The sequence below is a fragment of the Ascaphus truei genome, chromosome 6 (assembly GCF_040206685.1).
Source record: "Ascaphus truei isolate aAscTru1 chromosome 6, aAscTru1.hap1, whole genome shotgun sequence".
Taxonomy (NCBI): domain Eukaryota; kingdom Metazoa; phylum Chordata; class Amphibia; order Anura; family Ascaphidae; genus Ascaphus; species Ascaphus truei.
This window is the reverse complement of record NC_134488.1, coordinates 76330598-76357053: the sequence shown is the minus strand read 5'-3', so window position 1 is coordinate 76357053 and position 26456 is coordinate 76330598. Positions and strand designations below refer to the sequence as shown.

The 26456-nt window shown below is 44.8% G+C and overlaps 1 protein-coding gene across 10 annotated transcripts in view; it reads right to left on the bottom strand.

Moving 5' to 3' along the window:
• The window catches only part of PLCH2 (phospholipase C eta 2), a 498290-nt gene that overhangs the window by 132606 nt on the left and 339228 nt on the right, over positions 1 to 26456 (bottom strand). Inside the window, exon 1 of one of the 10 annotated variants that reach the window (XM_075604873.1) lies at positions 23718 to 23879. The exons of 3 other annotated variants lie outside the window; for them this stretch is intronic. Coding sequence is in view for 6 of the 7 variants with exons in the window: in XM_075604875.1 (XP_075460990.1) it covers positions 22977 to 23097 (121 nt within the window). In the remaining variant the exon portion in view is untranslated. Of the gene's footprint in view, positions 1 to 21801; positions 21923 to 22530; positions 22725 to 22976; positions 23682 to 23717; positions 23880 to 26456 lie in introns of those variants that run through there. 6 more of the 10 variants (XM_075604875.1, XM_075604876.1, XM_075604866.1 and 3 more) reach the window with 6 other exon arrangements.

Below are 26456 nucleotides of genomic sequence, written 5' to 3'. Positions count from 1 at the left end.
TGTACATAGATTACTACACAGAGGTTGAGTGAAGGATTTGTACAGCATTTAAAAAGAGAGAAATAGAACCTGCACAGAATTACATGGACAAGTGTAAATTGTAAATCACAGGACTTTCAATCAATCAAAGAAAAATGTTGTGAAGATGCCGTATTGTTTGATTGGGGAAAAGACCTGTTAACTAAAGATGTGCAAAATCGGGGCGAGATTTGCACTTGGTGTGGAAAGGTTTGCCTAATCTGCAAGGTTTATAAGATATTTGCCAAGTTAATGAACCAGACCCAGTTCCCCCCCAAAAAACATATTTCTGTATGGGACAGGAAGGTGGGGGGGTGGCGTGTCTTACTTCATATAGTACCCATTCACTTGTATCTTGACCAGGGAGGTTCCAGGTGGTTCCCCTCTCCCCCCGCCTTGTACCCACATGTAACGTACAAATAAAGACAGGAAACGGAAGCTGGAGGTAAAATGGCCGCGGCTATTTATTTATACAGAAAACCTAATGGGGTAAATGCACTCCCTGCCAGAGTGTGCTCCTTTGACAGGAGGGGGAGGGGACGGTCAGCCGGCCCTCGAACCGCTGACCTCGTGTCCCCTACGCGAGCGGGCTCTCGAGGTCATGGATAACTGACCTTGCCCACTCGTACTCCCCCCGGGCTCAAACGGCCCAGCTCCCAGTCTGGCAAGAACAAGCACCCACCCCCCAAGAGCCGCCGCGACAAAGGCAAAACTGGACAATGACCCCTCCTGCTCGGACCTCGTTCCTTTCACTCAGCACAGTATCAGCTGTTCGTGCTGAAACGGAACAAAGAACCATTAACACGGCATACAATGCATATGTCCACATTCCTGGGAATACCCTGCCCTGCTCAACCTTCTGCTGCCGTTCATTACATGATTGCAATCACTACCTAAGGGGATGGGTGGGTGGGAAATCGTCTGGCGGGCAGCAAAAGAGGACGTGCTGCCCGCCAGCCTGGCCTTAAGTAGGCCTTCCGGGAACTCCTCCCCTGTGCTGGGGAGGGAGATGTGGGGGCGGGCCAGCGAGGGGAAGGCCGGACCCCCCCGGTCATGAAGCCCCCCCGCCTATGGCTAGGGGGGGCCGCTTGACCAGGGAGGTTCCAGGTGGTTCCCCTCTCCCCCCGCCTTGTACCCACATGTAACGTACAAATAAAGACAGGAAACGGAAGCTGGAGGTAAAATGGCCGCGGCTATTTATTTATACAGAAAACCTAATGGGGTAAATGCACTCCCTGCCAAAGTGTGCTCCTTTGACAGGAGGGGGAGGGGACGGTCAGCCGGCCCTCGAACCGCTGACCTCGTGTCCCCTACGCGAGCGGGCTCTCGAGGTCATGGATAACTGACCTTGCCCACTCGTACTCCCCCCGGGCTCAAACGGCCCAGCTCCCAGTCTGGCAAGAACAAGCACCTACCCCCCAAGAGCCGCCACCGACGGGCCTATTTAACCCCCCTTAAACTAGGCCCGTACCGCCAACCCTCCATACCCTCTCAAAGCCCTCCCGAAAACTCAAATAAGTCTATCCCGCCTGGCATGCCTAACCGCGGGACCCGTGCTCCTCTACCGGCCCGGCCTCTTTTTTTTTTTTTTTGCTGCACAATCCCTCACTTGGTCCCGGACATACCCACCTCCGGAGCCGCAGGCCGCCTTTGCCCAGCGCTATCTGGGATTTCGCCTTTTTTACTGCTGCAGGCTTCTTACCCACCCTCAGTGACCCCTAGGGAATCGACCCTGGCAGTGGACTGGGCCACGCCTCTTCCCTTGCTCGCTCTGTGTCGCCCACTGCAAGCCTTGACGCATCTCCTCGATACCGCCCTAAACGCGACTCCCTACCATTACCCGATACGCCATACGCCGTACCTTCCACGGCGTGTCGCCATCAACCGCCTGCCGGGGCTGTTCCACCATCTGTGCAGTGCGTGATGCTGCCGGGTGGGTCAGCTACCGCCCCCTGACCCCGGCCGTGGCTGAAGAATTGAAAGACACCGGGGTCCGGCTGATGGCTGTTGGTACTGGAATGGGATTCGCGGTGCCAGTGACCCCGGCCGTGGCCATCTGTGGCTTCCCGTGAGGAAGAGACCTGGGCTGCGACTTGGTTCGCCCTTCACCCGATGCCGGCTCCACGTAGTCGAACCCTGCTGGGTTCTCTGCTCTTCGAAACACATTGGCACCAACCGCGGTTGCGGTTGGCCGTCTTGGTCTCCTTGGCCCTGCCGACTCTGCAGGCGAAATCCTGACAGTGACACCGCCCGCGTCAGCAACGGGCGGCCGTGTGGCGTGCCGTGACGCCCTGTTCTGCGTCACGGTGGCTGGAAGTCGCCGCCCCTCCTTGGTGGGCCGACCTGCGCGCCGATCCGCCGTGTCCTGCGTCCCAGCGGTCGAAGTCCTCCCCACCATCGCTGAGGCCCGACCAGGCCGCTGTGACGCCCTGCCTCACGGTACTGTGACCGAGGGGTGCCGCCCTGCGTGCGGTTGCTGAACTTCGCCTGCCGCCTTGCACTGCAGCACCCTCCGCGCTCCCTTCCTGTGGAGCGCGGCTTCTCTGCCTGCCGCCTGTCTAGCGCGCAATGCTGCCTGAGGACTGTCGCCTGACGCGTTGTGCTGCAGCGCCCTCCGCTGTGACGCCCTGCCTCACGGTACCGTGACCGAGGGCTGCCGCCTTGCGTGCGGTTGCTGAACTTCGCCTGCCGCCTTGCACTGCAGCACCCTCCGCGCTCCCTTCCAGTGGAGCGCGGCTTCTCTGCATGCCGCCTGTCTAGCGCGCAATGCTGCCTGAGGACTGTCGCCTGACGCGTTGTGCTGCAGCGCCCTCTGCTTCCCCTTCCCGCGGGGAGCAGCCTTAGTGCCACGTGCTGGTTTCGCAGAGAACAACGCCTGCAGCCACCGATCCAACCATGCCTCGTCATGGTTTTCCGCCTCGACTTGAAGAAGGCGTAACTGCTCTGCCATTGATGCCATGCAGCCCGCTTCCCGTATGCCTGTCCAAAATTTTCGCGCGACGGGGCACCGGCCCGTCCCTACCCGGCCCTGCTTGCACGGGTCGCGACTATTGCCTGCCCCAGGATTAGCAACCCAGGGCCTCACGCGCTGTGACCGCGTGCCTCCGCCAGCCCCTCTCCCCGCACAGCAAACCGTACGCACCCGCGCGCATTTCCGTGTGCCCATATACACCCGCGCGCATTTCCGTGTGCCCATATACACCCGCGCGCATTTCCGTGTGCCCATATACACACGCGCGCATTTCCGTGTGCCCATACACACCCGCGCGCACCCATATACATCCACGCGCACCCATATAAACTTCCGCGCACCTGCGTGTGCCCCGCTACACACGCACGTGCGCGCCCTGCGTGTGCCCGTATACACAGGCGCGCGCATTTCCGTGTGCCCGTATACACAGGCGCGCGCATTTCCGTGTGCCCATATACACACGCGCGCATTTCCGTGTGCCCATATACACACGCGCGCATTTCCGTGTGCCCATATACACACGCGCGCATTTCCGTGTGCCCATATACACACGCGCGCATTTCCATGAGCCCATATACACACGCGCGCATTTCCGTGAGCCCATATACACGCGCGCATTTACGTGTTCCCATATACACGCGCGCATCTACGTGTGCCCGTATACACGCGCGCGCATCTACGTGTGCCCATATACACGAGCGCATTTACGCGTGTCCATATACATGTGCGCATTTACGCATGTCCATATACATGCGCGCATTTACGCATGTCCATATACACGCGCGCATCTACGTATGCCCATATACACACGCGCGCATTTACGTGCACCCCTATACCCACGCGCGCATTTACGCGTGGTATTTATCATCTAATAATTACTACAGTATATTTATATAGTTTATAATGTCACTAGATAAAGAGCTCTACTGACATTTACGTGTGCCCATACACACGCGCGCATTTACGTGTGCCCATACACACGTGCGCATCCACGTGTGCCCATATACACACGCGCGCATTTCCGTGTGCCCATATACACACGTGCGCATTTCCATGAGCCCATATACACACGCGCGCATTTCCGTGAGCCCATATACACGCGCGCATTTCCGTGAACCCATATACACGCGCGCATCTACGTGTGCCCGTATACACGCGCGCGCATCTACGTGTGCCCATATACACGAGCGCATTTACGCGTGTCCATATACATGTGCGCATTTACGCGTGTCCATATACATGTGCGCATTTACGCATGTCCATATACATGCGCGCATTTACGCATGTCCATATACACGCGCGCATCTACGTATGCCCATATACACACGCGCGCATTTACGTGCACCCCTATACCCACGCGCGCATTTACGCGTGGTATTTATCATCTAATAATTACTACAGTATATTTATATAGTTTATAATGTCACTAGATAAAGAGCTCTACTGACATCTACGTGTGCCCATACACACGCGCGCATTTACGTGTGCCCATACACACGTGCGCATCCACGTGTGCCCATACACACGCGCGCATCCACGCGTGCTCATACACACGTGCATCTGCCTACGTGTGCCCATACGCACTCGCGCACATCTACATGTGGCCATACATACCCGCACGCATCTACGTGTGCCCACACACGCAAGCGCACATCTACGTGTGCCCCTATACACCCGCACACTTCTACGTGTGCCCCATCACATATAAACATCCACATGTGCCTACATACATACTTCTGATGTGCCTACACGTATATCGCAGAGAACAACGCCTGCAGCCACCGATCCAACCATGCCTCGTCATGGTTTTCCGCCTCGACTTGAAGAAGGCGTAACTGCTCTGCCATTGATGCCATGCAGCCCGCTTCCCATATGATTTTCCAAAATTTTCGCGCGACGGGGCACCGGCCCGTCCCTGCTTGCACGGGTCGCGACTATTGCCTGCCCCAGGATTAGCAACCCAGGGCCTCACGCGCTGTGACCGCATGCCTCCGCCAGCCCCTCTACCCGCACAGCAAACCGTACGCACCCGCGCGCATTTCCGTGTGCCCATATACACCCGCGCGCATTTCCGTGTGCCCATATACACACACGCGCGCATTTACGTGTGCCCATACACACCCGCGCGCACCCATATACATCCACGCGCACCCATATAAACCCGCGCGCACCTGCGTGTGCCCCTCTACACACGCACGTGCGCGCCCTGCGTGTGCCCGTATACACACGCGCGCGCATTTCCGTGTGCCCATATACACACGCGCGCATTTCCGTGTGCCCATATACACACGGGCGCATTTCCGTGAGCCCATATACACACGCGCGCATTTCCGTGAGCCCATATACACGCGCGCATTTCCGTGAACCCATATACACGCGCGCATCTACGTGTGCCCATATACACACGCGCGCATCTACGTGTGCCCATATACACATGCGCGCGCATCTACGTGTGCCCATATACACACGCGCGCATTTACGCGTGTCCATATACACGCGTGCATTTACGCGTGTCCATATACACGCGCGCATTTACGCGTGTCCACACAAACGCGCGCATCTATGCGTGTCCATATACACGTGCGCATCTACGCGTGTCCACATAAACGCGCGCATTTATGCGTGTCCATATACATGCGCGCATCTACGCGTGTCCACACAAACGCGCGCATTTACGCGTGTCCACATACACGCGCGCATTTACGCGTGTCCACATAAACGCGCGCATTTACGCGTGTCCACATACACGCGCGCATCCATGCGTGTCCACATACACGCGCGCATTTACGTGTGCCCATATACACGTGCGCATTTACGCATGTCCATACACACACGCGCATTTACGCATGTCCACATACACACGCGCATTTACGCATGTCCATATACACGCGCGCATCTACGTATGCCCATATACACGCGCGCATTTACCTGCACCCCTTTACCCACGCGCGCATTTACGTGTGGTATTTATCATCTAATAATTACTACAGTATATTTATATAGTTTATAATGTCACTAGATAAAGAGCTCTACTGACATCTACGAGTGCCCATACACTCGCGCGCATTTACGTGTGCCCATACACACGCGCGCATTTACTTGTGCCCATACACACGCGCGCATTTACTTGTGCCCCTACACACGTGCGCATTCACGTGTGCCCCTACACACGCGCGAATACACGCGTGCATCCACGTGCACCTGCCTACGTGTGCCCATACGCACTCGCGCACATCTACGTGTGGCCATACATACCCGCACGCATCTACGTGTGCCCACACACGGAAGCGCACATCTACGTGTGCCCCTATACACCCGCACACTTCTACGTGTGCCCCTACACATATAAACATCCACATGTGCCTACATACATACTTCTGATGTGCCTACACGTATATCCATATATCCAACTACCTGTGCCCACACACCTATCCCCCACACATGCGCCTCCGCACGCACGCCTCCACATGCGCCCATCCATGAATTAATTGGGGAATTCAGATAAAGTAACCAAGCATAAATGCTAAACATTGCGATTCCCATTAACAAGTATTTATCATCTAATAATTACCACAATATATCTATATAGTCTATAATGTTCCTAGATAAAGAGCTCTATTGACATTATATAATTCTCTGCACCGTCTGAGACCATAAGTGGGGGGGGGACACGTCGCCAGTCAGACCGCGCTCCCTCCTATGCAAATCTTATGCCAGCCTTTCTGTCCCACTTCGCCATACCCCCACCCCGCACGGGCGGGCAACTGCTACCCCCGCACGGGATACCAGAAGGAAGCGGCCGCTGGGAGCAGTCAAGCATCCACTTGCCATCGCTCCCAGCGCCTCAGCGTGTGTCCCCCCGCCGAACTAAAGTATATTTATATAGCTTATAGTATACATGCCTACATACACGTACACCGATTTACCTGTACCCATGTACACATATATACGTACCCGTATACACATATATATACCCGCACACACATACCTGCACATAATCGCCCCGAGCGCATCAGCGTGTGTCCCCGCGCCGAAACTAACTGCGGGGGCAGACCGTGAAGCGCCAACCTTGGCCGCCCCCTCTTTGCGCTTACCCCCGGCCTAGGGCCGCAACCACTAAGAGCGGCTGCACTAGCCTATACATGCTTATATCTCTACTTACGTATACGTGCATACCCATATACACATGTACATACACACACATGTACATACACACCCACATACCTGCACATAACACCCATAAATACCTATACGTACATCCACATATAAACCCACGCACATCTACATATATACCCATACCACACACACACACATATATACCCATACCACATATATATATATACACCCCCATACCACACATCTATATATATATATACACACATATATATATACACACCCATACCACACACATATATACCCATACAACGTTATTTATTTATTATAGATTTTTCCCGGCCGGCCCCCCCTGTACAGCCCACCTCACGCATACATTTTAACGACCCCACAGGTGTGGGGGAATGGGGGCGCGGGAGCAGCCGCCTCTCCAGCCGCATGGCTGACCGGTCTGACCAGTCCACCCCAACCCCCGTGCCCCGAGACCACTAACGAAAGAGGGGGAGGGGCCTCTGCCCGCGCTACACTCCCCATCGGGAGACGGAAGGCCCGCACCACGTGGGACTGCGCCCCAGCCCCCGAGCGGACCGCGAGCAGCCGCATGGGGCACACGCGGCGAATTTCCGCGCGGGCTGCATGCCTCGGCCGGATCCCCCCCCCCCTCCCCGCCGGGGTGCCCTTACTGATGGCAGCCACCGCGGGGCTATGCGGATGGAGGAGGCACCCGCCCCCAGGGAAAGAAGCGGGAAAATTCCCGTCAGGCCCCTTCTGCCCGTCAGCCCCCCTCTGTCCCGAGACCACCACTCCCTGCCTGCAGCTGCCGCGGCACAGGCCTAAATCCGACCCCCCCAGCTCCATGCTGCGCGCCGCAGATGGAGGATGGGGACGGGCCGCTACACTAAGGGGTCCCTCTCCTCCCTGCATCCCGCCTCCCCCCTCACCGCCGATTCAAAAATCGCGGCTATACAGGAGGGGGGAGTGCCCAGGATTGACCCCCCCTTTCGGGGCCTTACCTTAATTTAACCTGCAGGGAGGAGAGGGACGTCCAAATCGTCTGGCGGGCAGCAAAAGAGTACGTGCTGCCCGCCAGCCTGGCCTTAAGTAGGCCTTCCGGGAACTCCTCCCCTGTGCTGGGGAGGGAGATGTGGGGGCGGGCCAGCGAGGGGAAGGCCGGACCCCCCCGGTCATGAAGCCCCCCCGCCTATGGCTAGGGGGGGCCGCTCTCCTAAAATACTAATCTACACAACACATGGAGAGATATCTGTGAACACAGCTGCTGGTATCGCCACGTGCTGTACTGTACAGTATATAGGGTACTCTTCTAAACGGGAAAGGAAAAAGCCCAAATAAGAGCAAATCACACCCTTCATCCCCCCAAAAGTCTCAGTCAATATTTGACCAAAAATTAATTTAATTTATTTCCAAGTACAAAACATAAAAAATGATTCAACATTATACAAGACTGCAGTAAACGCAGCATTTAACACATACAACACCATGTACAACTTGTACTATACAGTAAGAGCTTCAATAAATTTGAATCAAGTATATAATAATCAGTACAAAAAAAAACAAACAAATCTCAAGCGGATAGCAAAGTTCATCCTTATGGTTTTCACATACAAAAATGTCTAGTACATCTGTATAACTGTTAACACGTGCATTGAGGGGGGGCATGTGTTTGGGAGAGAACACGCTAAATATCGCACTAGCATTAACACATTGCAGTGCGTTACAAGTTGCAATAATATCACACACACTCCCTTGAAGATGCAATTTATAGTTGTGTAATGCAGAAGAGAAAGAACCAGAAGAGTTTTGTACAAGATAAACAAGCAAGGTTGTATGGTGCTCTGGAACAAAAAAACAGCTTGAGAAAATAGCCAAAGTCTTAGGTGGAGTACCCCTCCAAACTAAACAATGAATAAGGCTAGGATATAATACTCCCTCAAGCACTGATAGATGTGTAGCTGGAAGTAGAGTCCCACAAGCACTGAAGTAAGGACAATACACACCTGCTGGTGTCCAGCATCAGAACAGCATCATGGCAATAAAATGGGGTACAGTATATAAGCAGTGATCCTTATAGCCTTTTGGGGAAAAGGACAGTGGAGTGAGCTCACATTGAATATAAAAAAACTCACATGGTTGAGGAGCCTCAGTATCCACTTGTCCAGGGGTATATCGTGCCTCCGTTGATGTAGATTAACAAGGAGAAGGAGAGAAAAAACGAAGCACTGATTCCACTGCTAGCTTGAAAAAACACAGAGGTGCGTTCCCATAATAAACAAGTTTATTGGATCAAACTAAAACAAACAGAACACCTGTTTGTTTTAGTTTGATCCAATAAACTTGTTTATTATGGGAACGCACCTCTGTGTTTTTTCAAGCTAGCAGTGGAATCAGTGCTTCGTTTCTTCTCTCCTTCTCAGAGTTTTGTACAAGGACATCCTTACAATTCTTTAATGACTTGAATTGGAATATAAACTACGGTAGAAATGTTTTTGTAGTGGTATGCTCTCCTGCATAATGCCTCTGTGGAGATATATCATGTACATAAGATATGATAATTTATACAGACGTAGGAGTGGCGCTGGGGAGTGTATGCCATGGTCGCGCTGTGAGGGGTGACGGGGGGGCAAAGGTTTTGTATTGGATCCCACCGCCCAGCGTTAATCCTCTGGTGCCGGGGACACCATTGTCGTGTCACCCGCAGCTTGCTCCATTACCAGAGTCTCTAGTTACATATGTAGAAGGTTTCTTGTAATTAATATTAATAAAGGGAATTACAGTAAGAGAGGATCCCTAGTAGGGAGGCAGGGGGAATTGTCATGCAACGCCACCAGGAAGAAGCTGGACTCGTTATTAAAAAGGATTGTCTTGTTCATATGCTTTACTGTTCTATAAATCCACAATGGTCAATGCAGCTCCCAAAATATGGTGATGTTCCTGGTATAAAACATAACTAAAAAAAGGCTGAAAGTCGCACCTGCCTGCCATCCACATTTTTAGAAAGCTGCTTGGTTTAATTACACAAATAAAGGTCGGAGTAGCTCAGTGAGTAAAGGCACCAACTCTATAAACAATGACAGAGTTTAAACCAGGGGAACCTGATCCGATTCCCAGCATCAGCTCCTTGTGACCTTGGACAGGCCACTTCATCTCGCTGCCATAGGCACCAAAAATATATAGTAAGCTAATCTGGCAGGGACTGTGTCTGTAAAATCCCTATGTTCCGCGTACCACGCACTATACTGTAATTGTAAAGCGTTGAGTCCCATTGGGAGAAAAGTGCTACATGAAAAAGTAATTTTGTTTTAAATGCACTGATTTTGGATAGGAGCTATTGCTGTTGAACGCGTGTACAGTATATATCCTACTTCGGGATATGTATTGCTTGAATAAGTAGCACTTCCTGCATATCGAGCTGCAGCATTACTTTAATAGAAAAGTCTTACATTAGAAGATTGTTTGCTTATTATAGTCACAGATCATTATAGAATGATACATATGCACACAGCCAGCTGGAAGCTCCCTGATTCATACCAGAAAATTGAAGACAGGTAGCATCTGCAATCTTTTGAGAAGTTGAAACAATTTCAAACATGAGACATTAAAAAGAAATAAAGGTTAAAAACAGCAGATTTCTTACAATCCCATTCTGGAATTTTTCTTCATCATGCCAGCTGGCTCGTCTCAGAGGATTGATTTGTAGTTATATTCTCGTATGCAGAACAATGCTAGAATTAACACCAACAACTTTACTATATATCGGAGCCTGCAAAAACAACTATTTAAGTAAATTCACAGTGTTCTATGTTTCATGTCCCTGTGCTGCTACAAGCTTCAATATATCAGATCGTATTAATGCCATTTTCTTAAATGCTGTAATTAGAAATTCATTGGATATCACATCAAATAGGGCAATCGTGTACAATATGCAGTGGAAATGAAATGATAATCACAAACTAAGTCTGTAACAGGGTAGTTACACGAGAGAATTTACATACAGTAAATTAAATGTTTGGATAGTGACACCGTTGGTTTTATAAGAGTAGTAAGAATGTCTCTTAAGGCAAAAACACATACGTGAAAATAAGTATGTGATATTGTACAATTTGTTAGAATTTACCAGACCAAACCATAGGGGCAGTGAGGTAATTAATGCAGCACTTATTCAAACTTTTTTTTACCCCTACTGTACTTAGCTGAATTGAGGATTGCCAAAACAGGACCTCTCCTATCTTGCCTCTAGTTAAATATAAATGTGCCTCTTGCTCAGCAATGACCGTCAGCGAGGTTTCCTTTTTGCCTAAGCTAGTCAGAGTTTGTTTTTGATCAAAAGACAATGAGCAATATTGGTAAATAGCTGCTGAACCTGTTGGTTCAAATTCATGAGACTCAGATGGTTCTGCGCTAGGGTGTCCCACTAAGCATTTTGTGCTTACAATAACAAATATAAAAACAAGAAAGAAAATCTAAAAATTCTCCATCAAATTCGAGGATTACATTGTATCTAGTAGTTTAAAGCAAGGGTGCACAAACTGGGGGGGGGGGGGGGCGGCGCTTACTGAGGCCCCACGCTCTTCCCCACAAAATCTAAAAAGGCCTCAGCAAGTCCTTACCTTGTCTCCGGCGATGTGTCGCCATGGCAACGCAGCATCAAATGATGCCGTGATGTCAGAAACCGCCTGAGAAAAGGTAAAGGGTGGTGGCATGAGCAGGAGGGGGGAGAGCAGGCAAAAAAATTGCGCACCGCGGATATAAAAAGCAACAAAACATGAAATCTTATAGGGTTTAAATTTTATTTAAACAATCAGTTCTGTAGTATTAGATAATAATTACTGCTTTTTTTGGTATTATTATTCAACTCTTAATGCTATTTTGTAATGGGTTTTAAAGGAGCAATTCAAGGCAGTGATTTATTTTATTTTTTTTAATTCATTTCAGCTCCAGTTACCCCTCCAGTTACCCCTACTTTCAGATATTTTCTGAAGTAGGTGCCAGTAGCTGCTCCAGCTCAGCAAGCAGGGCCTTCACGTTGGAAGCTCCCGCATCACCTGGGCCAATTGGAAGCCGCACCGATGATGTCACGGCTTCCTATTGGCCCGCAGGATGTGAAAACTCCGAACAGAGGACCCAATTCATTGTATGTCTTTATTTCTATAGCACCAAAAGTGTACTCAGCGCTTCACAAAGAATACAGTACAGGGAATTATACTAATACAATAAGTGCAGCAAAATAAGACAATAGGAAAGGAAATCCCTGCCCCGAAGAGCTTACAATCTAAGAGGTTTGATGGGAAACTTACAGAGAGCAAGTGAGGGAATAGGTAAGCATTTCTGGAAGCAAGGGCTCCCAGAGCTGAAATGAAAGGGGTTCAGCTCCAGAGACCCCCTGCTTCAAATAAATAGATAGATATCTACACACATTAATAGTAATGCAACACCCTCTTACATTTCCACACCTACCCACACCATTGGTATACACACACACACACACACACACACACACACCTCTAACATTCAGGGACCATTTATTATTTATTTATTTATAAAATGTTTTACCAGGAAGTAATACATTGAGAGTTACCTCTCGTTTTCAAGTATGTCCTGGGCACAGAGTAAAACAAATAATACATGGTTACAAGTACAGTTACATAAATGAACAGGGTATACATTATTTACACCGTAAGTCATAAATCGCATACTGCACAGGGGAGGGATAGGCTTCAGTCAGATACATTCCAGGATGCAGCGTTTAAGTAAAAACCCTTTCTTGCTTTATCCATTGTAACACCGGCCATTATGTTAGGCACATAATCAGGATTTTTACAGATTTACAACAGCAGCAAACGATCACAGCTTAGGTAAGAATGTAGAATCATACATTGTCACAGGCTTTACAGTACATACAGTATACAAATTTAAAAGAAAAAGAAAGGGGGAGTGTAGTATTGCTGCTTTAAAAAAACACTAGGTAGAAGCACATACTGTAGCACATACAGTAGCTGTAAATACAAAGCATGAGGCTGCACTCACAAGATACAATAATTACAGCTAAGTTACGGTATAAAGTAAAGTTTAAAGAACACTAATGAGGACATGAACGCTCCGAGGGCACAAATGTATTACATTAGTGATTCCCCAAAACAGAAGACTACTGCAAGATTCTGCAATCAGGGTGAAAAGGGTAAACCAAGTAAACTTTGGACTATATAATTAGGACTAGATAGTTAATGTATAAAAGCAGTAGTTCCAGTGTACAGATAATTATGCCACTGTTAATAACTGACCTACAGTAAAACACAAGTTATTTTTTTTCTTAAAACCTAACACATTGCCAGCATTGCAACGTCTGAATTTGTCCAATATTCCCCGTCACTTCTCCAGAGTGACCACTAGGGGAGCCGTCAGTAAATAATGACTATATTTACAGAAAGATGCACTTGCCAGTATAAAAACAGCCTCACAGCTGTAATTCAGCCACAGGCTATAAACCAAATTGTACAGTACGTGAGGAAACGATTGAGATAATTAGGGCATACTGTACTACTTCTGCGGTTTTCTGGGATATGTTTTGCCACCACCTTATTTTTCTACCATTCAACCAAGAATGTGACATTTACGTATTTAATAAGATTACATGATACATAAAATATGTGTTAGAAGATAATATTAAATATTGTAATTTACCCACAAAAACCACTGCAGACATTGCAACCCCAACTTTATCATCTTTAGTAACTTAAAGATCACTGCGATTGTTGCCCTGCTCAGCCCTCTCCTACAAGAGACTTAAGAATACACTTTGCAGTTAATGGTTGAAAATGTCAACACTGCTTTTGTAGTTTTATCCTGGGGAACCAGAGATTATAATATTTGGTATTAAAACAAAATCAGTTTTTACTTAACCTGTGCAAATGGTACAGTATATCTACAATAAACCAAATATTTATAGTGTCCATTCAGGAGCTCATTAACAGCAAGATTATCCCTCCGAACAACCTACAGTACTAGTATTTACAAGGATATGCACTTATAATACAATTTCCCGTTTGGTAATTATTCTGCATGCATATCTTAAAGCAGGGATGCTCAACTCCAGTCCTCAAGCCACCCCACCAAACTGGTCAGGTTTTTAGAATGTCTCAGCTTCAGCACAGGTGGTTCAATCAGAAGCTCAGTCAAAGACTGAGGCTCTAAATGAGCCACCTGTGCTGAAGCAGTGATATAATAAAAACCTGACCTGCTTGTGGGGGAGGGCTTGGGGACTGGAGTTGAACCCCCATCTTAAACTGGGAGTATGCACACAACCAAAACCTTCACTTTTTTTAGGCTAAAGCCAAGAACGTAGATTTATACATACACATTTTTCACCCCCTATACTGTACTCTTGGTATATAGAGACCTGGGCATTTTGTAAATAACATGTTGGTCGTGCTAATAGCTCTGATTTTATTTGAGAGGGTCTTCACGGAGCCAATAACCTACGAATGTAAAGGACACCCGAGGATTCCAAAGTCGCTTTGCTTCCAGCTTTCTGACATGATGCAGAAAGCAATACATATTGCTGCAGAGCCATAACGCTTAGAAATACATTTGTATTTATTTTTCTCCAGTTGGAGTAATAATTTATACATACAGCAAGTTTAATCAAAATAAACATGCTTATTCTTAGGAATAATCCAGAGAATACCAACACCAGAAACACATGTCCTTTCTCTTTGATGAGGTAGGTCATCGGTAAACAAAGAAGTGAAGCAATACGACATTATTTAGTTAATTTCTAGATAGTTTTTTTTTTTTGCTCATAAGTATGGGTCATTTCGTTCAATCTTTTGGCCAAAACAGATCAAGCCTGAAACAACGTCAAGGTAAACCCTTTCAGCAGGTTCCTACAGCACCAAAAGAAAAAAGTGAAAAATCTGCGCTACTAATTATGTATTAATAAAGTGAATAAAATTAACCTGCAACCATAAACTATTTAAATAACTAATATGTGATAACTCAGAATCATATAATGTGAATATTACAGTGATATATCAGTGAATACTAAATACATAACCATAAAGTGAATAGTGATATAAGTAAAGGGAAAAAACTTAATATAAATAATAGAGTCTGCTGCTGTGTTACTTCAGATGGCTCAGCATCCGATGAAACTAGTCATGGGAAAAAAGAACAAACAGCGCACAACTCATAAATGTAATCCATTAAAATATATTGAAATAAAGTGAAGGTGGTAATAAATGCACGTAGAAAAGAATGACAATATATGAATTTTGGCACATTATCAACAAGAGTCAGTGTGCACACAGATTCCTCCTCCAAACTTCACAAAGATCCAGCATCTGCCTGTGGTCACGAGCACCGTCTCCGTTTCCCGACACCATCTCAGCTCGGCAGCCGCTTGGATTCGTCCCCTCCGGTCTCTTTGCACAAGTTTGGTGTTGCTTGCTTGCTCCAGTAATGAGTCTTACACAGACTTTCCTCTCGTCGCCCGATAGACATCACTCGACCCACGTCATCGATTGAACGTCAGATGTACAGGCATACCCCGCATTAACATACGCAATGGGACCGGAGCATGTATGTAAAGCGAAAATGTACTTAAAGTGAAGCACTAACTTTTCCCCACTTATCGATGCATGTACTGTACTGCAATCGGTTTATACGTGCTTAACTGATGTAAATAACGCATTTGTAACAGGCTCTATAGTCTCCCTGCTTGCGCACAGCTTCGGTACAGATATTGCTGTTCAGGACGTGATGACAGGCGCATGCGTGAGCTGCCGTTTGCCTATTGGGCGATATGTACTTACTCGCGAGTGTACTTAAAGTGAGTGTACTTAAAGCGGGGTATGCCTGTATTCGGGAACGGAGTAGGTAAAAGATAGAGTCCCGCTGTCTCCATCCGCTTACAAACGTGCTCACATATGAATAGAGGTATATACCCCTGTGAGGATCTGTGTTTTTAAGGAGTATATACACCTCTATTCATATGTGAGCACTGTTGTAAGCGGTTGGAGACATCCGACGTTCACTCGATGACGAAGGTTGAGTGACGTCTATCGGGCGACGAGAGGAAAGTCTGTGTAAGACTCATTACTGGAGCAAGCAAGCAACACCAAACTTTGGCAAAGGGACCGGAGGGGAACGAATCCAAGCGGCTGACGAGTTGAGATGGTGTCGGGAAACGGAGACGGTGCTCGTGATTGACGGGTTCTCCTGACCACAGGCAGATGCTGGATCTTGGTGCAGTTTGGAGGAGGAATTTGTGTGAATGCTGACTCCAGTTGGTAATGTGCCAAAATTCATGTATTGTCATTCTTTTGTACGTGCATTTATTACCACCTTCACTTTATTTCAATATATCCTACAGCACCAATTGTATACGGTGTCCTCTAGGTAAACAACATGTTTTGTGTATAAAAGGTTATACACACAAATATATATATATATATATATATATATATATATATATATATATATATATATATATATATATATATATATATATATATATATATATATATAGTATTTTTTTGTGTTAATGAGTAATACCTATTATGAGGGGTATTTTACATGGATTGTTAAACAGTCTTGTAACATCTCAGAACAAAGAGGTTGTCAAATGTTTTATCAACTATCTATAATAAGAAGAAGTACAAATAGTGATAAAAAAAAGGAACATTGTAAACCGATGTGTGGAAAAAAAATTGTGTAAAAACTATATAAACATGTGGAATGCAATATATAATAACTAAAGCTTAACAGTACAAAAAGTACAGATAAGTGTACAAATGATATTTGAAATGTGTTATCCACTCCTCTACATTAAAGACTGTATGGTACAAAGGAGAGTAGACATGCTGGATGTATCCGACTGGCAGCTCTTCAAAAGCCTATTCCAAGAGGCTTTAGAAAACATCAAGACAACGCTGTGAACGCAACAGAGAACATAGGACACAGAAAGTGTACTATGTGGATGTGTATTGGGAAGGAGATAAGGTGTGCTCACAAGGGAAATCTGAAACAGGTCATCAGCAGGTGGTGAAGTTCTTGTAAGAGGGACAGATTGTTCAGATTACAGTGACTACATATCTATGCAATGATGGTCCCCACAGATCAGGAAAAGGTCTGTGCACCCTTGGGTGCAAAGTACAAAAAAAGAAAAAAAGACGGTATAGGTATGTGAAATGGGAATCAAGCAAATGCTAAAAATATATACAATTAGACATGATTTTAAAGAGGCAATCCATGCCGTTTTTTCGTCTCTCATTTTTAAATACAGGATTGAAGCAGGGGGTCTCTGGAGTTGAACCCCGTTAATTTTAGCTCTGAGACCCCCTATTTCCGGAGGTGCTTTTCTCCATAGTGAGTGCCATCAGCCACTTCAGGCTTCATGCTATGACTGCTTTTCTGTACTCCCGCTCCCTGCGGGCCAATAGGAAGCTGTGACGTCCTTCGATGTGGCTTCCTATTGATCCATGTGACATGGGAGCTTTAAACTGTACCTGCACTCCCTAAGGAGACAAGAAATTCTGGAAGCAGGGGGTTGCCGGAGCTGAAATTCATGGGGGTAAGCTCCAGAAACCCCCCTGCTTCAATTTTGTATTAAAAAAAGAAAGCACCATGGATTGCTCCTTTTGAACAGCGCAATGATTAAAAAAAAAAAAAAAGTACGTTTTCCATATACACATAATTATTAGTTTTACTTTGCTTTGCCTACACGTGTCATGTGTTTCTAGGAAAGGGGACATTACCAGGGTGTGGGAGAAGAGAGTGTTGGTTAATTTCTTATCCATATACTCTCTGTAAATTTGCTTTGACAATAGACTGCTTTTAGTACCAAACAGAGTTTGTAATTTGTTCTGTGTAAAAGAACTGCAGAGCATTATGTGAATATCAAATACACAAAGCAATAATTGTATCACTAATTTAGTAGCACAAGATATACTAATGGCTTTGTACAAAAGCATGTTTACTTTATGCAAACGCACTGCAGACTTATGTAAAACATAGCACTTTTCTTGGATGATTATCTACAGGCAGAAGTACCGGATGCGAAGGTTATCGACTTGGAAGCCGCTGAACCCCAGCAGTGTCAGCTCTCCGATGACAAGTCACTTTTCACCATTGGTCACAGATTCCAAAACTACTACTACATAAATAAGAACCATTATAATGAAACGGAATGGCAGGACCGGTCCTAGACTGCACATCAAAAAACCAAAGACTTAGGTTTCCCAGACACGAAAAATATGGAAACCATTCATCTAAAACCTTTAAAAACGTCTCAATGTTAGACCATGCATACATATTTTTTTCCCCCCCATCTTCTTGGATTGAAGAAAAAGGTCTTACCGGCACTGCTACAGAGGTAAGTATCTCTGGAAGCAGGGGATCCCCGGAGATGAGATTAATTGGGTTCAGATCTGGAGACCTCCTGCTTCAATCCCAGAACAAAATAAAGATGTAGTGCAGGGGTGCGCAAACTGGAGGCCAAGCAGGATTTTTTTGGGGGGGAAGGGGGCAGCGGTTGCAGAGGCCCTGTGCTCTTCCCAGAGGCATTTAAGTTATATGCCGGTGGACCACGTGAGGCCTCTACAACCTCCACTGACCGGGATTTAGTAGGCTTCTGGTCGCGTCGGTATGGTAAAGCGGCATCAAATGGCGCTGCAGGGTCATGTGACCCATTCGATGCTGGGACACAGGAAAGGAGGAGGGGGAAGTGCTGACAGACAGGGGGCGCAGCTCAAACACTTTGCGCACCCCTGATGTAGTGCATGGTGTTTGCTGCTTGATCAGGGTTAGAGAAATAATAATAAATAAATAATACATACACACATACCGAACATGCAGTGTTACTATTAAAACAAATCAGATACTGTATAAAGTAACCAATGTACTGAACTTATATTTTCATACCGAACAGAACCGAACCATAATATATGTTCAAATATCCAGAAAAAAAGACACAAACTTAACGAAACAAAAATACATTGTCAACATTTTTTTTCAAAATCAGATTAATAACAAACATGTTGTGACAGCAGCTAAGGTGACTTACTCCCAACATAATATGGGAAATAAGCTTAACCTCTGCGAGCTACCGATATTAGCTGTAAAGGGGTTTAGGCTGTGGGGTGACAGGGCTATAAAAATACAATTATCATTTCCAAAAGAGATTTCAAATCTGCTAATTAAACATAAGAAATTACTGCAATCTGTAACTATATTAGACCCAAACAGTACGGTGCTGCCACTTGTCCATGTTGCTGTAGTTACCGGAGAAAAATAATTCTCATATTTGCAGATAAACTATTTTCAGAATATAATTACTTTTTCCCCCCATTGATTCATGCTTTAAATGGTTCATTATAAAAATCCTGTATGATTTATATAACATCCATAATGCTGACAGAGAGCAGCCTTCTCCCCTCCCCAAAACGTGGACAAAAATGCTTAAGATCAATCCAGCAGACATAAAAGGCTATGGGGGGGGAGGGATCTCCTTGAAAATGAAAGAAGTTGGCCAGTGTTGGTTAGTAGAATGGATGTATGATTGCCTCGATATACCTGCTTAGTTCTAGTTTTCTACATTTTAGGGAAAATCAGTTATTTATTTACAATAAGAAAATTATTTAGACAAAACCCATTGAGAATCTGTGGAAATGGTAATGCAATTTACTATAAAATTAGCCAATTACACAGATATGAACATCCAGTGTATAAAATAATGGGAAAAAGGTAATAAATGCTATGTTAACATGTATGCAACCATCTAGCGAGGGTATTTAAATCCACTTTCACTACAGAACAATAATGGTATAAAATGGACCCTCTATACAGCACACCCACCCTCCTATTTATTTGTATGGTATCTTCATGTTTACAATTGTCAAATTACCGCTAAAGCAGCAAAACATGTGAAATCCTATGTTTTTTTGATTAAATAAATCAGTTCACTAGTATTAGATTCTTACTGCATTTTTGTATTATTCAACTCGATACCATTTTCAATGAGTTTTAAAGTCTCCTTTGTTTTCTATAGCAGGTTTTAGATCAGCAGTGCAGGATAATTGCAACACTTCTTTGTGATAATTTATTGCTAATATTCCCAGCAGTTTGAGCTTTAAACTGTAACAATAAATAATGTTACCTTAGGTTACCTATAAGGATACATTGTAGCTGTTGAGTTACACTGACTGAAGCAGCCAGTCACATCATAAGGATTTTTTTTAAAATGAACACCAAACGATTGCCAGCTAAGGTAAGAATGTAGAATTACACTGCCACAGCACAGCTCAAACATCTGAGCCAAGGCCAGCCTTAGGGCAACGTGGCTGCCTTGGACCCTGCGACTTCATGGGAGGGAGCGGAGCTGGAAGGAAGGAACTGGGGAGCCTCCGAACCGGCGCATTACAGCACCGCTGCTCACCCCAAAGTAGGGACAGGGAGGGAGAATGGGGATGGTATGTGTGAGTCGCACTGTCACGACGCTGCAGGAGGAAGGGCCCAGCTGCCAGCATCCCGCATTGGGCCGCGCGTGACGGTGTACCTATGTATGATATTCAGTAAATATTATAGTTACCATCTCTTCCTATTCAACTGTTTTTTTTTCTTCTTGACAAACCTTTTTTCTGCTGACTAACAGAATCCCTACCTACTTACAAAGTTCAAACGGGAAATTTCAGGAGGTCTTGAGCCCTTCATTACTATTTTGAGAGATCTAATTTCCTCTCGTTCTTTAGATTTAATCTCCATTGCACCTGGAAATAAAATGTCTACTGTTGTTTTCCTTTTTTCTATATTATATTGACCTGCTGCTATGATGGATCAGTACACAGATGCAATTATTCCTTACACAGAGGAATATTTATGCACTGCAGCAAAGAAGAAATTGAGCAGTAAAATCCCAGTTTCCCAGCCTTACTTATTAAAATCAGCACCATAAGTTGAGTAAAATAAACAGAATTGTACTTTATCTGTATTTGCAGAGAAAGAAGAAACTTGAAAGCAGGCGTTACACAGCAAGCAGCTAGTTATGCTAGAATTCATTTCTTTAAAGTATTTTTACAATTAAACTGAAGAGGCTTGCAACAGAAAGTACACAACAATGGATTTTAATTATGCTTTTCAAAAATATTTACAGCATTTATAGCGTAGCCAAGGAACCGAATGCCAGTCTACCAACTAAACACGTGTGTGTATGAGTGGCATGCAGCACTGGCAGAGCAGTGGCTGACTTAAAAGAAAAAGGATTGCGCCTACCCAATTAAATTAGAATCTAAATGTATTACACAAGAAAACGTAACGGACAGCCAATATTAATATTGTAAGTGATAACTTTCCACGAGCGTTAAAAGTTCATGAATAAGAAGTGTATTTTACATTAAGAGCATTAGGAATATAAAAACTGACTCAATGTGATACTTCCTACTACATATTTCTAGTATTTTCAGCGACTGAGATAAACCAGTGTAGAATTGCTAGGGTATTATACAATGCTACACCCTTAAGGCATTGTCAAGAAAACATGGTTACCAGTTACATTTAGAAATATCACCCAGCGTAGTGCATGCGACAGAACTGAAAATGCAAGATGGTAAGAATAGTTACTGGGCATGTGGGCATACATTACATGGGCACCAGGCATATATTACATGTAATACAGATGTAGCAAGACTTACTATCCTCAGCGTAGAGGAAGAACAAGCAAAGGTCTCAGGCGCTAGGGACAGAGTCTGCCGCGATGGAGCCGCGGAGGGTCCAGGCTTCTGAATGGGACCCCTGCAGCGTTGATCCTTTGGTAGCAGTGGCACTGAAGACCGTAAGCTTTGCTACATCCGTGGTTAGACTCATCGGCACATATCATTTTAAGACTTGTTTTCTAGAATTCAAGTTTTCAAACAGACTAACAATTCTACTAAAAGTACTAGGTAGAGAGATGAAAATGCCAATAAAAAGTATAATTGCAGATATAGTAAAGCAGAATATAAGCCACGGCAACTGCATTGTGACTGTAGTTGGTATAGAGGGTAGTGTGATACACAGTGTGCCTCATAACTGCTGTACATGGAAACCTTTGTACAGCATGAAGGGTTAGAGAACTTGTCTACTAAAACACGACATTAAAAAAAAATGAGATAGATGGGTGGAATCTCATTTCAAGAGAGATTGCAAAAAGATTAGTGATAGATTAGTGAATAAATGGATTCCATACCCGTTTAAAATGAAATGCATGGAGACCAGTAAAATAGCATACAGCAAGCCCATCTCCTGTAAATAACCAGTCAGGAGGTCCAAATCACAAGATATATCAAAACACTCATGCATACAAAATTTTGCCATTTAAAATATCACACACACAATCTATATATTAGGCAATCTTTTATACTACAAAATACTAAATTCCCTACCTACTGTTGTTTTGTGAAGTCTTTGCTTTTCTGTCATTACCCAGAAGTTATTCCAGATTTGAAGTCCTTATTCACTTGCTGTTCCTGTGTTTTATTAACAGATACACGATTCAACAGACTTTCAAATTGGGCAGCGATTTAAACGAGTATTAAAGTATGTCTAAGGGACAAAAGATCTATCTACAGATGGAGCACATTCTTTTCATTACCAGTGGCTTTATATTTTAATTTAATCATGTCTTCCTTTCAACTAGCAAGTCTAAATAGACAGTTCATATGCTTGAAAGCCAATTATGACAATTAACAAGAAAGAAAGGATTTGTTCTGATTATTCAGCTAAACGTAAATCATAGCCAGCAACACTGCAAGGCAAAGCAGAGATTTACACAGAATCTCCAACACTATATTGTATTAAAAAATAAACATCCAAAGCGTATACATCTTACCAATTTGGCCAATTTTCATGTTTGGTGAAGCCACAATGCTGCCTCCAATCCACAAGAATTCCTCAGCCAGCCAAGAGATTCCAGATTTTTTTTGCTGCAAGTGAGGCTTTGAGGTCTCCATGTTAAAACTGGAGGCCGTTTTGTTATTTTCCCCACAAAAGAATTGACAGCTGAAACACTCAGATGCCGAAGTGCAGAGCTCTATATAAAACAGCAAAGAAACTTGGAAGCCCAAATATTTTGATTGCTTCAGTGAAATCCTTCAAAGCTTTAGAGAGAGAGAAGAATACATCAGCTGTCTTTGAGATTGATCTGCAGCATAGTATTTTGCAGTGTGGAACCATTCGTCTTAGATTGCAATGCACTACATTTATTACAGTAGATCAGGTTAGGAGTTTGCCTGTTCAAAGTCTTTTCAATAAAATTCGGCTCTAACTAGGTATCCCGAAGTTGAGGGCACGTCTCCAAAAATTCATTTCAACGTCATAAAAGCATCAATAACCACCTTGAAAGAAATTAATCTGTACAGCTAAGATTTAGTGGGCGTTCTTCCGATTGATGATGTTGCAAATTTGCTTACGTATGTTACCATCTTTAGAAATGGTTATCCAGTGCCAAAGTCCTATTTCTTTGGACTCCATTTTCAAGAATAAATCAACAACAGCAACAAATCTCATATGCTATCAGAATTAGTTATGAATTCCACAATATTTTTATAATAAAAACAAGTGTTACACTTACATTCCTGTGTTTGTGCCCCATCAAGTTGCCCGATTGCTCCTGCTACGTGGTCTTACTTTTCTTGAAGGCCCTAGTTTCCAGACAGTACAATATCACAGCACAAGCAAGCAAAACATGGCAGCACATTCAACTGGAGTTCTAAATCTGTCACATGTAATAATCCAGAAACAAGCTCCTGCCCTATCTAGTCAGAGGATTACCTTGCTACGAAAGGGAAAGAAAAAAATAAAAATATGTATACAGTACTGGATTCTTTTTATGCCAGTTTAAAATTAGTCACTTTCCCCAAGGTACAATAATGACTGTGAAGGTGTAATTTTAAAGAGTGAGTTGCCATAGGAAGTTAACTATTCTGGGTAACAGGCTGATATTTGAAAACAGAGTCACACACTCCCCTGAGAACCATAAAGAGCTCAGGTTATTCCAAACGGAAACTTAAGCAGCCTTGTTCTCCAGAGATTCACTCAGTGTTGCAGTTGCTTCCTGACTATCATACTGAATTTGCAGAACGTGAGCTCAGTGCTATTCTTTGTCTAGTACAACAGATAAACAAACAATCAGATCACACACAGCTAATACAATTACTGCTTCGCTTAATTTACTTAAAAAAAAGTAATTTTCCCCAATTTATATCTGCACAAAAGAAAGAACTAAAGATTAATAAATGCAGCAGATGCAGGAAATGTTAACATACAGTTTTTTCTATTAAGGTTACACAAACGGCATCTATTGGATGAGAATATGTAGTGTAAAATATTTTACACCCTCCTTTTTCTAACGTGCCTTACAGCATGGGTGCGCAAACTTCCTGCACCTCCTGCCAGCTCTCCCCCCCGTGTTGCTCCCCCCTTACGTCTAATGTGGCGTCAAATGACGCCGCAGGGACTGAAGCTGGGTAAGTAAGCCGCGCCATCCTCAAAAAACTCTGCTTTCTAGCATAAAATCATACTGAATTATAGAAGACCTATTCAAAAGACTTTCATATTGGTCAGCGACTTTAATACTCCATTTAAGTATGTCTAAGGAACAAAAAGATACAGCTACAGATGGAGCAAGTTATTTTCATTAACAGTGGATTTGCTGTATATTCTAATTTAATCATGTCCTAGTTCCACGAAACAGCGGTATCACAAAACCAGTGAACATTAAGCATAGTACTACATCTTTAGAGATCAAGAGATACTTTGCAAATCTGCATAGAAACAGGCCAAGTACATTTACAAACAATTATTTTTACTCTGATCTTAATGCCTAAAACGTTTTTAAAATGTCTGAATATAATAAACTTTCACAGAGGTTTAACAAATTATATTTTTCTGCAAACAGGGATTTTTTCCCCCTTTCTAACCTGTGATTTGTACATTTGTTGAAAATGTATTATTCAAACCAAACATACAGTATGAAATACTGTCCTATAAAGTGCATTTCACCCGTATGATAATGAGCCCAGCGGCCGCACTCAACCACTTAGGGATTTGCTAAGTGGCTGTGCTGTAAATGCTCAGGGAGGGGTTAATGTGAGGAAATCCCTCTTGCTCTCTTTCCCAAAACATACTGAGCAGAAGTACTTAGAAACTAAGCCTATTAAAATGTGTTTCTATTCTTGCTTCCCCTTCCATCCTTAGATAAACCTCTCATGGGGCTAAAGAAAAATGCAGATTAAAGGTTTCATGCTATGCTAGTTAGCAAACTATTAACGGTTCTCCCTGCATAATATATCAAATGGTGTTTAATGTCCGAATTTAAGACCAATAAGTATAACAGAGCTTCTTGCAGAAATGACCTTATTGGACGCATTGGACACCTACATACTGTATGTAGCTGTGTTTCCCCCACCCTCTGGGAGATTTGCCCTGCTACCAGGTGTGTAGTGCTGGTACCTGCTGGCTTACAGGATAATGAGTGGTCCGCCGTGGTATTGGCGACATCATGACAGGCTGTCCTGTATTAGCTGGTTCATTCTCACACTGGTGTCAGCGCCTCCATCTCTTGCAGGCTCCAGAGATGTGGAGACAATCCCAGCAGGAGAACTCACAATACTCCCCCGGATAGATTGCACACCAGGCAAGAATATATTTTAACAAAAGAGGTCTTTATTCATACACAGCATACAACAGGATCTGCCTTCACAGTACAATCGGCCTCCAGCCTTAGGATGGTCCCTGGACTTCAACCCATGGACTAGGGCACCAAGGGCAGTCCAAACTGTTCCCTGTCTCACTAATAGAGTCAGAGGTATGGTAATCCCCCCCCCCCCCACGGGGAGGGGACAGCAGGTGTCAGAGCTCTGTACACCTGTGTGTGATACCAGTCTCTCTCAAGGGGAGAGACACTGACTAAATTTGGTGTGCAGGCCCCCTGAGAACCAAGGTCTGAGCCCAGGATTGGGCAGAACACAGGCCTTAGCCCGCCTGCTCCCCAGTCACTCAAGGAAGCTGTTTACACTGGGGAAAAGCCTGAATTTGTCCTGACACTGCCTGCACTGTTACCAGGGCTTGCATGTCAGGGAGGACAGACTAGAAGCCAAGCCAGACAGGGCTACATGTATAAACATGCAACTAATATTAAACTAATCACCATGTGTTTAAGCTTCTGTCAAAAACAAAAAATACAGCTGGAATAAGAATTTTGGTATGTTGGACATTTTTTGGAGGCAATTAGTCAAATTTTGGTAAAACTGTGTTACTGGTATCTAACTACACAGGCAAAAGCAACAAATACATTACCGACGGATGCAGA